Source organism: Eucalyptus grandis, chromosome 6, assembly GCF_016545825.1.
Source record: "Eucalyptus grandis isolate ANBG69807.140 chromosome 6, ASM1654582v1, whole genome shotgun sequence".
Lineage (NCBI taxonomy): Eukaryota > Viridiplantae > Streptophyta > Magnoliopsida > Myrtales > Myrtaceae > Eucalyptus > Eucalyptus grandis.
In genome coordinates, this window is record NC_052617.1 from 20,947,449 (window position 1) to 20,961,188 (window position 13,740).

The 13,740-nt window shown below is 40.3% G+C and overlaps 1 protein-coding gene across 1 annotated transcript; it reads left to right on the top strand.

Moving 5' to 3' along the window:
• Positions 1 to 647: 647 nt before the first annotated feature.
• On the top strand, positions 648 to 2,201 carry LOC104451655 (UPF0496 protein At1g20180). The gene is made up of 2 exons (XM_010066264.3): positions 648 to 765; positions 1,147 to 2,201. The coding sequence occupies exons 1-2, from the start codon at positions 708 to 710 to the stop codon at positions 2,199 to 2,201; spliced, it is 1,113 nt and encodes a 370-aa protein (XP_010064566.3). The 5' UTR covers positions 648 to 707.
• The last annotated feature ends 11,539 nt before the right edge of the window (positions 2,202 to 13,740 follow it).

Here is a 13,740-nt window from a genome sequence, read left to right on the forward strand (position 1 = left end):
TTAGGTGCACTGCGCGCAAAATTATTTCGAAACTAAGTTGACTGACTTCGGTTGAGCTAATCTAGTCGAACCTATTATCATATTTAGCGAGCAAAAGTTGGAAAATGTCCTTTATTGGTAGGTTAATGCACAACAATCTTAGAAACAAACCAAGAACAATGTTAGATAGGCACATGGTAGGAAACTTGTCAATCATAAAATAGTGCGTGAGGGTCACAGAAAGAAATCTCACTCGCGTCGCATGTCGTTTCTATCTAACCATAGGTTGAAGCTCATCAAAAGTGGATCAAATTTTTCCGCGTCATATACGATTATTAAAGACGATTTAGATATTATTCCTTATTAGGATTTGACTCCTCTAAATTGCATTCCTCCACAGAGTTGGAAAAGTTCCATGCCCTTAGAGGCCACATTTATCTTTCATCTCTTCCTTCAGTGGGAATAAATTCTATTGATTGAACCTCCCTAAGATAAAATATCTAGCCCTTTTTTTGTGGCTATAAGGTAAACACCTAGCCAGCTTCCAGGCGTTTGTAAGCACCCAAAAAAAAAAGAGAGAGAGAGAGAGAGAGAGAGAAAAACCCGTGTGACCTCTATATATACAGCCTCATTCGCTTGTTCCCGATTTCTCTTTCAAACCCTCTGAAGAAAAAGATTGATAACTTCTTCGAGCAAACTTTTGGTCTCTGCAATTTCAACAGTATCACATGGCTCAGCTCATGAAGTCGGTGTTTCCCAAGACGAGATCTTCATTTCCGACCACCAGTACGTCGTTTCTCTCATCTCAATTTCTCTCTCTACTAGTTCTTCTTTTATCTAATTAGTGATTGGAACAGGGAAAATCAACTCTATGTTCTCACAAATCTTTTTGAGTAAATTGATGTTTTAAACTGTATATGTTCTGATCTGTTAGTTTTGAATCTTCTTGTTCCTCTCGCATTTCGTTGTATATCCTATATGAAAAGCAGATCAGTTGATAAGAACTTCCGGCTGGTTGAATTTTTATTTCCTGCCGAAGTGTATTTTTTTCTAATGGAGATTGGTGGTTTATAATTCATGGCCGTACAAAATTCCTTGAGCAAAGAATGGACCTAATGATTTATAATGGCTATGAGATCATATCATTTAGCCTTTTCTGCTTGACAGGCGAGTCCCAGAAGGAACGTCTAAACAGCATGTCTAGCAAGCCGAGTAGCGTCAATGGAGAGTACACACAAGCTTTCAGGACCAAGTCCTATGCGGAAATGTATGCTAAAGTCCAATCCCATATTGGAAGAACAAGCACAGCCAGATCGCTCTCGTCGCTGCCTCCATCAACCGATGCCCAAAGTATGGGGTACCTGTCAGAATCGCTGCTGGAGCCTGGGCAAGAAACCCTCGCGAACATGATCAAGACCTTGAATTTCCATGGTCTTCTTGTTGACTACTTCCAAGTGAGCTCAGACACGTGTGATGTGTGCGAGTTGCTCCTCCGGGGCATCTACCAGATCCGCACCAATTACCAAAGGATCAGAAGGGCAACCGAGTTGGCGAAACTGGTATTTGAAGATGCAAGTCATGCACACGAACAGAGCCGTCTGATATGCCAAGAGCTGTCCGCATTTGCCTCACTGACAAACCCTTTATTTGCGATCGCTGTGGTCCAGTTCCCAGGTATGCATGATAATCACATGGTGTTGTTTCATGAGTTAACATCCAAGTGCAAGCAGATGCGGCGGAGAATGAAGCTGGCTAGGGCTTGCAAGAGGGTAGGAGGGATCGGGCTGATGGTCTCCTCCGCCGTGATCTCAGCCACAGCGCTAGTGCTGGCAAGCTGCAGCGCTGGGATGTGCATTGGGAAGGGGAAGTCCATTGGGTCAACATCATATCCGGAGAAAAGCTCATCGACTCAAGCAGTTTGTGCACAACTTGATGTCACGGCGAAAGGGGTGTACATCCTGACTAATGATATGGACTCTGTAAGCACGCTCGCCGGGAGACTGCACAATGAGGTTGAACATGGCAGATCGAGGGCCCGAATGGTGGTGAGGAATTATGCGAAGACGGGCAACATGGTGAGGGAGGTTGTGAATGAGTTTTTTGATGCGCACAATGCCCGTTTCTTGGAGCGGGTGGAGGAGCTTGAAAAGCACATTTACTTGTGCCTTCTCACCGTGAACAGGTCGAGAGGGTTGGTTGTGGAAGAGATATTAACCTCTTAGTCCATGAGCTGAAGCAAAGTGGTTATTGATCAATTTATCTAACAATTAATTGCTTCTCTATTTGAACATTTTTGTGATTGCTGCCAATGGCCTATGCCATTTGAGATGTTTCATGACAAGGGGTTTCATCAGATGCTTTTACTATGTGCATATTTTTCCAATAAAACTTGAATGGACAACTAAGCATTTGGACATCACTTGATGTGATCATATTCAGTTAAATATGCTTTCTTCATCCCCTTCAGGTCACATTTTCCCCTTCATTATGATTTCATAATACCTTATTGTGATCCCACCTTAAAATTATTTTTTCCAAATTAATTTCATTAACCTTTGTCATTGACAATTGAGATATATGGTGACTGTCCAAAAGGCATGGCTTTTTGACGAAAGAAGTCATATGAAGCAGTGTGAATGAAATAAAGGAGTCTTCTTAGCTAAACCCTCTCATGATTGAGGAAATAAACCATCAATGTTGAGATGGCAATTGACTAGATATATACCCATTCACTGACTGTTCAACGCTCGGCGATCAAGGTTATCAATTGAACTACATTAATGGTTGGAGGCTACTAAAAAATCTTCATGTGTTCGCATTCGATTTTGATTGTACATGAATTTTGTTCATCCATGTATAAATGGGATCTTTGGTCCTTAAATTGTCTAGCATTTGCTATCCAAGTGCGTTTAAATCTCTGTTGATGAATTTGTGGGATTTTGATTGAATTGAAAATTAGGCAATTTGGGACTGAGAGGGAAATTGGCGATTCTAGCCAAATTCACGTGACCCACCGCACACAGTTTCAAATCAGGTCGCACCGCCATGGGCAACAAAGGCCTTAAGTCAATTTAGCATTTGGGTGATCGCTGGAGTCTAACTATGTTGTGGAAGTTACGTATTAGGGTATGTGCGTCCATTGGAATTTTGTTTAATTCCAACCAATTTCTTGGCCCTTTTTGCCAATTTTGAGGCCTATGTGATCGCGCCTTTGTGGTCGCCAGAACCCATGATTTAATTTGGTCTGAGGTGGGCTACCAGAGCAGACTCAAGTAGTGGAAGCAAAATGAAATCGTGCAAATCGGCAAATGGCCGCGAAGAGGAAGAAGGCATGTGGCGTGCACGTGCCCATGGGGGAAGGTCAGGCGTGTGCACGGCATGCGCCACATGCCGCTACCATCCCCTCTTTCCACAATTTTACTGTTCTACCTTTAGCAGTTTATTTTACAGTTTTGCCCTTGACCGTGTGAATTTTCTAGTTTGCCCTGGCATGCACTTTAGTGAATGTTTTATGTATGTGATCAAATATCTAGTGATCCATATATAATTTTGTTCAATTAGATATTAGCCACGGCATATCTAATTATCTTAAATTATAAATATTAAGAGATTTTGGATCACGTATGTGCAAGCACATCATGAAAATAAGAGATATTGTGGCTTAGCTAAAAAATCTTAAAGTTGAGATATTTAAATCTTTTCTTATGTGCTACATTCTAAACACTCTTTCACAACATTATATACATTTCAAGATCTCTTATAACACAAATAAGAATAAGTGGTCAAAAATAAACTCTTGACTATATGTATTCAAGAGCAAGAAAAGCTACTTATAGAATCAGGAGAAAATGTTCATTTGACAACACAAGAAAAGAATAAAGGGTAAGGCAAGCAAAAGAGAAAGGGTAAAAATACCTTCCCGAGCTAATATTAAAAAGGATTGTGTTAGATTTAAGGCTTGGCTCGAAAAAAAATAATCAAATCCCATATGTTTGTTATGAATATAATATGCCAATGGGCAATACTTGGTTGATTGATTATGGATCTACAATTCACATTTGAATTATTTGCAAAGTTTTAAAAATCACAAAAAAAAACTAGTCAGAAGTAAACAATGCATCTATTCAGGAAATATGATATGTTCTCATGTAAAAGCCATTGAGACATACTGCTTAGTTTTTTTATAGTGATTTTGCGTTGAATTCAAAAATGACCTTTTATATTCATAGTTTCTCTAAAAAATTGATTTCAATTTCAAGATTCGTATTGTTGGAGTTGTCCTTTTAACTTTTCAGATTCAAATTTCAATTTATCATTTAAATCGAAAATTGCTAGAGTGGTAATTTGTCTAATGGCCTTTTCTAAATAAATTTACAAGACAATGTCTTCTATAATGTGATAGATGTTCATAATAATGTTGGTATGAAACAATGTATTATGAATGAAGATTTCTCTATATTGTGGTATCGGAGATTGTGACATATATCTATAGATAAAATTAAGCAATTAGTAAATGGTGGAGTACTCAATATTTTAGATTTGACTGATTTTGACACTTGCGTTGACTACATAAAGAGAAAATGAACCAACAAGATAAATAAGGATGTGTTGATGCCTAAATTTTGGCTAAATATTTAGGATGAAATTGCATAAAAAATCATGGACCAATTTGGTCCTAACAAAAAATGATTTTTCACATCGCATAGGCATTAATATTGTTTGCATTTAATAAGTTTTATTTTTAGTTTATTTTCCCTTATTCTACTTTTTTGAATAAAAATTAAAAAAAAATAGAAAAAGAAGCACGCTCGGGGCCGGGCGACCCCAGCCCGTCTTCTCTTTCTTTTGCATGGACCTAGACCAAGCTCGGCCCAGCCCCCTTCCCTCCTTCCCCCTTCCCTCCTTCCCCCTCCCTCCTCCTCCTCTCACCACCTCTGCAACACGCGAGGAGGACGCTGGACGCATGCAGGGCCGGACAGAAGAGCACAACGGCGAGCAGCACAAAGATCGGTGAGAGACTCGGACAAATGGGACGCTTCTTCAATGCGGTATAGTAGGCGGCCTAGCTAGAGCCGCTTCGGATACGACGATCGGTGGGACGCCATTTCAGCCGGGGGAGGCTGGTCGGTGCGCTGAAGAACGGCGATCGAAAAGCCACCGCTGACCGGCCCCCTTGGCCTATAAACAGGACATTGGACGGAGGCCCAAGAACAGACACAAAGAGAGATATGAGGGTTTCTTTGGAGAGACATCCAAGAAGCCCGAAGAGATCAAAGCAAGCGAGATCTCAGAGAGAGGAGAGAGAGAGAGAGAGAGATTCGCGGGACCGAGCTTCATGCTGCCCGCTCACCGTCGTCCCTGCTACCTAGCCGACGCCCCCAAGCCAAATTTGTGGGCCTCTCCCAATTTGTTTTTCCCCTATTTTGAGCATGCCGGGCCAGAGCTTGGCTACTCGATTGAGCAAACTTCGGCCCCGCCCTCTTCTTTTTGGCTGATGTGATGTTTTTGTTTGTCCGACGGAGGTTTCAACTTCGGTTTGAGTCCCAATGAAACCAAAACTCCACATTTCAGCAGTGTATTCTACCCGCTCGATGAAATGCTCAAACGAGATCTAGTTTCGTTTCTTTGTTTCGAGCGAAAACCAATTCGTCCAGGCGTCAACCAGTTGGCGCCACTCAACCTACGGCATAGCCGAGGTTGCCAGACCACACCACAGGTTGCCAGACGCGCAGCCACCCTCGTGGTGGCTTGCAGAGGCAACAGGCTTTTTGGGTGCGCATGACAAAATTTCTGAAATAGAAATTCAGAAATTGAGATTTAAAAATTTTAGCTTATGATTTCTTTTTCAAATCTATTTCTAGAGTAGAAATCTGTTCCGGAAATAGAAAAATCAAATCGAGTTACCAAATGGATTCTGTTTCAAACCTATTCCGGGAAATAGAGAAATAAAGAGTAGGAATTTTATCATACGTATCCTTTTTGTTCCAGCACCCCAACGACAACCACAACAGTAGCCACAGAGAGGCCGTCGGTCGGACATGGGCCCAACACTAGCGACAACCACAACGGCAGCCATAGAGAGGCCACCAGCCGGACATGGGCCCAGCACTAGCTCGACCTAGCTAAGGCGTTGTCACCACCCCCAACCGGCACTGCCTCCGTCGCAACTAACTTGCTACAAAGCAAAAGGTCGCGAGGAGCTGCAGCCCGAGTTTGGTCAAAATCGGGTCATCCAGTCCCTGCATGTGGTTTGGCCTGGTTTCTAGGGTTTGTCTATTGGGTTGGGCTTGACACTAATAATGGGCTGGTTTTCTTTAAATTAAAATGTTGGGCTTGGAGTTTTTTTCCTTTTTTTTTTCAGAGGAGGAGAAAAGCTCCAGGTTGGGCTCGTGCTTCACGCCCATCCGGGCCGATGGCTAACGAGCCAAGTCGATCCCAACCCAGAATCTAACTTAGGTCATTTTTATTATAATATTATTATTTTTAATAAAATAATTTTTATAAAAAGGAAATAAAAAATCCAAAAAAATATTTTCTATTTCCAAAAAAATCAGAAAAAGTAAAAAAAATAGTTTTGATTAGTTTTCTCCAAAAAAAGTGCATGCATAATGTTGAAAGAAGATATGATTGAAGATCTAGGATCTGATTGAAGATTTGTATTGATTATAATTGATAGGAGATGTGATTATTTTAGGACTAGAAAGATTAGAAGAATTTATTTACCTTTTTATTGAGTCTTCTTGTACGATATATACATCCTTGTAATAGATACAGAAATGAATGAAGTACATATAATTTTCCTCTCCACACAAATTCCCACATTCTTCTTTTACTCGGATCCGTGACATGGTATCAGAGCTTATTCTGATCCTGGCATAGCTTCCGCACTGAATTACCTCCGTTCCTTTTCTATTTCTTGTTATTGCGATATTGGCAAAACAGAACAACCTTCGGCAAGAATTCTCCCTTGAGCCTTTTGATTCTTTGGCAAAAAAACCAATCTGCAGAATAGAGTAGTTGCAGAATTTTTAGAAAATTCGTCATTATGACAAATCCATAGGCACTTACCTTAGATTCCAGTGATCAGTCCGCAGGAGAAACAACACCGCAAGCCTCGCAGATCCAAGAATCCTCGACGATTGTTACTATGTCCGAAGAGCAGATCCAGCCACAAAGTCAAATTCAGCATGCGCAGTGGGCATCTGTTTTGAGTCGGTTCAATTTGAGGCAACCCTATTCGAGCCAACCTTACCAATGGGTATCATATCCTTGGTACTATGGGCCGGGCCCAAATACATCATTGCCGAGATTTCGAAATGGTGTACAAATTGATGGAGGCCCACCATCCAATAACGGGGCAGGCACAACCACTAGCTCACAGCAGACAAGTGGGTCAGCCGAACCGGGTATGGGAACGAATCCCTACCTAAGTTCATTTTTTTCCAATGTGGGTCATACAAATGAATCCAGCGGATCAGGTTTAGGAGCAAATCCCTACCCAAATCCACCGCCAGGGTTTCTCCCATACCAAATTTTCGCTACCAGTGGCCGGCCGGAGCCCGGCGACCCTCTTTTCACAACTAATGCCGATGGACCAGAATTGAAGCTTGTTGCTCAGCAGTTAACCGGACTAGAAAATTACTCAAGTTGGTTGCGTGAGTTCCGGCGTGCATTGGTAGCGAAGGATAAAGAGGGCTTTTATTGACGGAATGGTTCTGATTCCATCCGACGAGCGAATGATGTGACTTTGGAAGAAATGCAATCAACTAGTCAAAACATGGATCGCAAATTGCATCACTTCCGAGGTTGTGGCCGGTCTTCCCTCGATGGAGGACTCGAAACAGATGTGGGAAAACATAAAGGAGATGTATGGAAAATTGGACCAAGTAAAAATCTTTTCTTTAATGCAACAGATCTCGGATTTAAAGCAAGGAAACATGATTGTTGCTGCGATTTTTAACAAACTTTCCGGTATGTGGAATGAACTGGAAGCGGCCGAAGAGAAGTTTGACTGGCCGGAACCAATTTTACATCAATACAAAAGGATGCGAGATAGGGAGAAAGTAACAAGATTTCTCCTCATATTAAACGAATCTTACCTTTCGTTTCAATCGCAAATCTTAACCATGGAGTCGATGACAAGCCTTGGCCGTATCTGCCAGCTTGCTATCCAAGAGGAAGGCCAACAGAGAGCAGCAGATCACGGGAAGGATGGCAAGAGCGTGGCTCTGGCGGCGAAGGTTTCCTCTCGCCCGCTACAGAGAGTCACGAGAAGAAGAGAGAGTCGTAGACTCAATCTAGGGTTTCACAAAAACCCTAGAGGATATCATAAAGCGACGGATGGCCACAATATTCTTGATCGATCGGATAACTCCCAATCAATCTTTGGAGCCGCTGGATCCGACGGCTCACAAAGTGAAGGGACCATTGAATCCAACGGTCCACATGGCACAAGTTTGTATGGGTCAGATGGCCCATGCGGACAATGTTGCTGGACCCGACGGCCCACGAGGCCATTTTCTCGCAGCATCTGAAGGCCCATATGGGGGAACAACGGCCCATGCCGTAAGCAGGCCTTCCTCAGTCACAAAAAACAACAACCAAAAAGGAAAGGGTAAGCTATATTGTGAATATTGTAAATGCCTGCACCACACGATTGAAAATTGCTGGAAACTACATGGTAAACCTGGTGAAAAAGAAAAGGGGAAGTTTTCAACTATTTTTCAGGTGACGGGTAAATCAACAGACAAGTCAGTTACTCATGGGGAATATCAAGAGCTGATGGAAGCTCTAAAGAAATTGGATCCTTCTGACAAGGCAGGGAGTTTCACAGGTATTTCTTATTGTCTTATGAACTCAATTTCGAAGGATGCATAGATTATTGATACAGGAGCTAGTGACCACATTGTCTGCAATCCAAAATTCTTTTCCAATATCAAGAAATTATCCTTTCCTATATCAGTACAACTCCCCAATGGAAACACCACACATGTTGGAATGACTGGCACTCTGAATCTTAGTCCACTCTTCACTCTTAAAAATGTCATTTATGTTCCTACTTTCCATTTTAATCTCATATCAGTCTCTTGAGCTTGTGAAGAAAATTCTTGTCATGTCTCTTTTGACTTTGATAAATGTCTATTTTAGGCCCTTTCGATTGGCAAACTGATGAGCTTGGGTAGAATCTATCAAGGACTGTATTTTTGGATCACACTTCCAAGCAATTTTAAATTATCTTCTGTTGCATTCAATAAACCATTGTGTAACATTGTTGCCAATGAAAAAAAATTTCTTCATCATCAAATATTGGGTCACACTGCTTCTTTCCCTTGTCCTTAATGTCCCATTTGCCCTTTGGCAAAACAAACTCGTGCCCCCTTTCAAAACAGTAAGACTTGAGTAGACGACATTTTTTCTTTAATTCATGTTGATGTCTAGGGACCATATCACACAATGAATCATATGATGGTTCAAGATTTTTTCTTACAATCGTGGAGATTTCTCACGTGCCACCTGGGTTTTCCTCATACAATCAAAAGGTCAAGTTCTTTCTCACCTTAAAATCTTCCTTTTCTTATCCAAAACTTAGTTTGCAAAATCGGTTCGTCGCATCCGCACTAATAATGGAAGAGAATTCTTCAATGGTGAATGTACTTCCTTTCTTTCCTCAAATGGAATTTTGCATGAGAGTACTTGCACTTATACTCCACAGCAAAATGGAGTTGTTAAGCGAAAACACCGTCATCTCTTAGAAGTGGCACGTGCTCTTAAATTCCAGGCATTTATACTAGAGAATTTTTAGGGAGATTGTGTGGTCACTGTAGCATATCTGATAAATCGTATGCCATCACGCATTCTAGAAGGCAAAACTCCATTTGAATTATTGTATGGAAGGAAACCAGATCTGAGTCATGTCCAAGTATTTGGCTGTCTATGTTATGTGGCTATAGTAGGCCCCCAGGATAAAATGGGCCCTCGTGCTCGCTAGTGCATTTTCATGGGATATCCTAACTTAAAAAAGGGTTATCGAGTTTATGAACAGTCTACCGGGGAAATTTTTATCAACAGGGATGTGGTTTTTCATGAAGATATTTTTCCTTTCCGGGATACCACTTCTATGTTTGCAGATGATATGGGAACTAATCATCGATTCTTGTAAGAAGAAGATCTATCTTCTGGAGAATCGTATCTTATTACCTCTCCTGCAAGACATCAAATAATGGATACAGTATTGCCTTCACCACCCGATGAGTCATCTACTGACAATTCAGTTGAGCAACATTTGATGGAACAGGAACCCCAGGAGACAACATTTGAAGAACCATCTTTGGAGGTGCTGGATGAGCCACCACAAAGATTTGGTCGAATCACTCGCCCACTGGCTTGAACCAAAGATTATGTCTATTCTTCATCAATATCGTCAGGTACTCGTTATCCTATCTCCTCATATGTATCTTTCGACTGGTTGTCATCAGAACATTTATGTTGCATAAGCCGAATTTCTAAGGAAAGAGAGCCTTCTAGTTATAATGAGGATGTGCATGATCAACATTGGCAAAAGGCAATGGAGGCAGAACTTAAAGCCCTGATTGATAATCACGCTTGGGATATCGTGTTGTTACCTCCTGATCGCAAGCCCATTGGATGTAAATGGGTCTATAAGATCAAATACAAAGCAAATGGCTATGTGGAAAGATATAAGGCCCGGTTGGTGGCCAAGGGCTTCACACAGCGGGAGGTTTTGACTACCATGAGACATTTTCTCCGGTAGCCAAGGATGTCACAGTTCGTTCCTTCTTATCGATGTTGTTTTTCACAATTGGTCACTGCATCAAATGAATGTCCACAATGCCTTTCTTCATGGTGACCTAGAAGAAGAGATTTACATGGACCTTCCACAAGGATTACGGAGACAGGGGGAGTGTAGGGTATGTCGTCTCCGCAAATCTTTTTATGGATTGAAACAAGCTTCTCGACAGTGGTATGCCAAGTTTACTACTACACTTACGGGAGCTGGGTTCCAGCAGTCCAAGCATGATTATGCTTTATTCACTTGGGCAAAAGGTACGTTGTCCATTTACTTGATGATTTATGTTGACGACATATTTATTATGGGAAATGATGATTCCGCTGTAAAGAAGCTTAAAGATTATCTACATTCGTCTTTTCATATCAAAGATTTAGGGTCACCTAAATATATTCTTGGAATAGAGATAGCTCATTCTGATTTAGGGATTTCCCTTAGTCAGCAAAAATTTGTGATGGACATTATATCAGAAGCGGGGTTATCAAGGTGCAAACTGGCAGTTATTCCCATTGAACAGAATGCCAAGTTGACCAGTGTTGATTATGATGCTAGGACATCTTCCTCTGATAATCCACTGTTAAAGGATCCGACAAGCTATCAGAGACTTGTTGGAAAGCTTATCTACCTCACCATGACTCGGCCGGACATTTGTTATGCAGTATAGACTCTTAGCCAATTCATGCACAGTCCAAAGCAATCACACATGAATGCAACCCTAAAGGTGGTGAAATACCCAAAGAAGTGTCTAGGACTAGGGATACTCCTTTCTAGAAAGTGCAATATGGAGACGATAGCCTATTGTGATGTGGACCATGCTACGTGTCCCATGAGCAAGAGATCAATCACTGGTTTTGTATCAAATTTTGGGAGTCATTACTTTCATGGAAGACAAAGAAACAATCCACTGTATCATTGTCATCAGCAGAAGCTGAATATTGATCTATGACAAAGACTGTTTGTGAGGTAGTATGGCTACAAGGCTTACTTCTAGACCTTGGGGTACAAGTTAAATGTCCGACATTACTCTTTTGTGATAATGATTCAGCACTCAAGCTTGTAGCGAATCCCCCACTACATGAGAGGACAAAACATATAGAAGTTGATTGCCATTTTACTCAAGAGAAGATCAAAGAATGGATCATCAAAACGAGAGGGATTAGAACCACGGAGTAGCCTGCGGACATATTCACTAAACCTCTTTGTCAGAGATAGCATACATATCTTCTAAACAAGCTAGGTGTCTTGGATATATACAAGCCACCAGCTTGAGGGGGAGTGTTGAAAGAAGATATGATTGAAGATCTAGGATTTGATTGAAGATTTGTATTGATTATAATTGATAGGAGATGTGATTATTTTAGGACAAAAAAGATTAGAAGAATTTATTTACTTTTTTATTGAGTCTTCTTGTACGATATATACATCCTTGTAATAGATACAGAAATGAATGAAGTACATACAATTTTCCTCTCCACACAAATTCCCACATTCTTCTTTTGCTCGGATTCGTGACAAATAATCTTTCAAAAATTTCTGAAATTAGGGAAAAGCCAGAAAGATGTTTTCATTGGGTATCTTTTTTATTTTTAAATGCATTAAAAAAGGACCCAAAAAAATCAAACTTGATGTTTAAACGAGATTAGTGTTTAGAAGGGCATTAGTGATTAATTACTATAATAAAATCCTCCCGATTTCTCTAGTTGCACATAAGTGAAATATTTTTCATGATATTTCATTTGGGCTTCTAACGATCAGCCATAAATCGATTAGTGGTGATTCCTATTTGAAATTGATTTGTAGGTTAAAAAATCTAAGTAAAAGTCGTGAATTAGTGAATTTAGGAAAGCTCAAGTTAGACTAATAACACTTGACGAGCCATTATCCTTTGCACACGCAGGTGGGCGCCAAAAAGAGAGGTTGCAACAAGATGCAAAAAGGAGCATAGAAATATTAGAATTCATATAGATAGATATTTGTAGTCCTATATATGGATTTGTGTGGTCAGAAATACTCAATCTCTTTCATAAAAAAATACTCATATTATATGTATCTCTACTAAAAATGAGTGATTCCAAGTTTCTTACAAGTTCTACTTGGAACTTGTAACCTACCCGTTGGTACAAGTTTCTCATTATTTAGAATTTAGAACTCGTCGATATGAGTTTCTAATTTTTAGAATCTAGAATCTATGCGCCATAACTTGGACACAGAGCTTACCATGTCATAGGTTTCCAAAGTCAATTCCAAGATCCAGCATGTTTTTTTTTTTTTTTAAAGCAAAATGAAGATGAATGTAACAATAAAATAAAAGCTTCTTATTTGTCAAAAGTAACAATTCATAAAATATGAACATGTAATCTACACTTTATTCAACTTTTCCACCAAAAGTAACCACACTATATTATCAAAATCACAAAGGTCCTTTGCTCCCAGTTGAATTCAGCTTACAAGTGCCCAAATTCTGGTACAATGGGTGCGTAAAATCCTAAGCCATTTGACAAATTAACCACGAGCGTGATTGCACCAACTTATCACAACACTTACACTTCCAAGACATTCTTCTCCATACCAAAACCACAACACCATCGCTCTAAAATTTTCTCCAGTTTCAAACCCCTCAGCTTATAATTTCAGCGTCCAGCAACTAAATTTTGAAGCAAAACATTCACTAGTACTCCAAGCACAATAGAAACACGCATTACAATCACAAAATCCAAATCATAACAAATCAAGATCCACACCTCCAACAGTTCCCAAATCTAAAATTACAAATACACAATCGCCGACTATCACACTAAATAAGCAATTTAAGCAAATTATTTCACATGCAATAAGTTCTTTGTTGGATTATAACAACTCGACAACATTACATCCATGCAACACAAATTCTAGGAAGCATGGAGAAATAAAAAAAAAAAATTAAAATTCTAGAGGTTGCTCTCCTACTGTTGTTA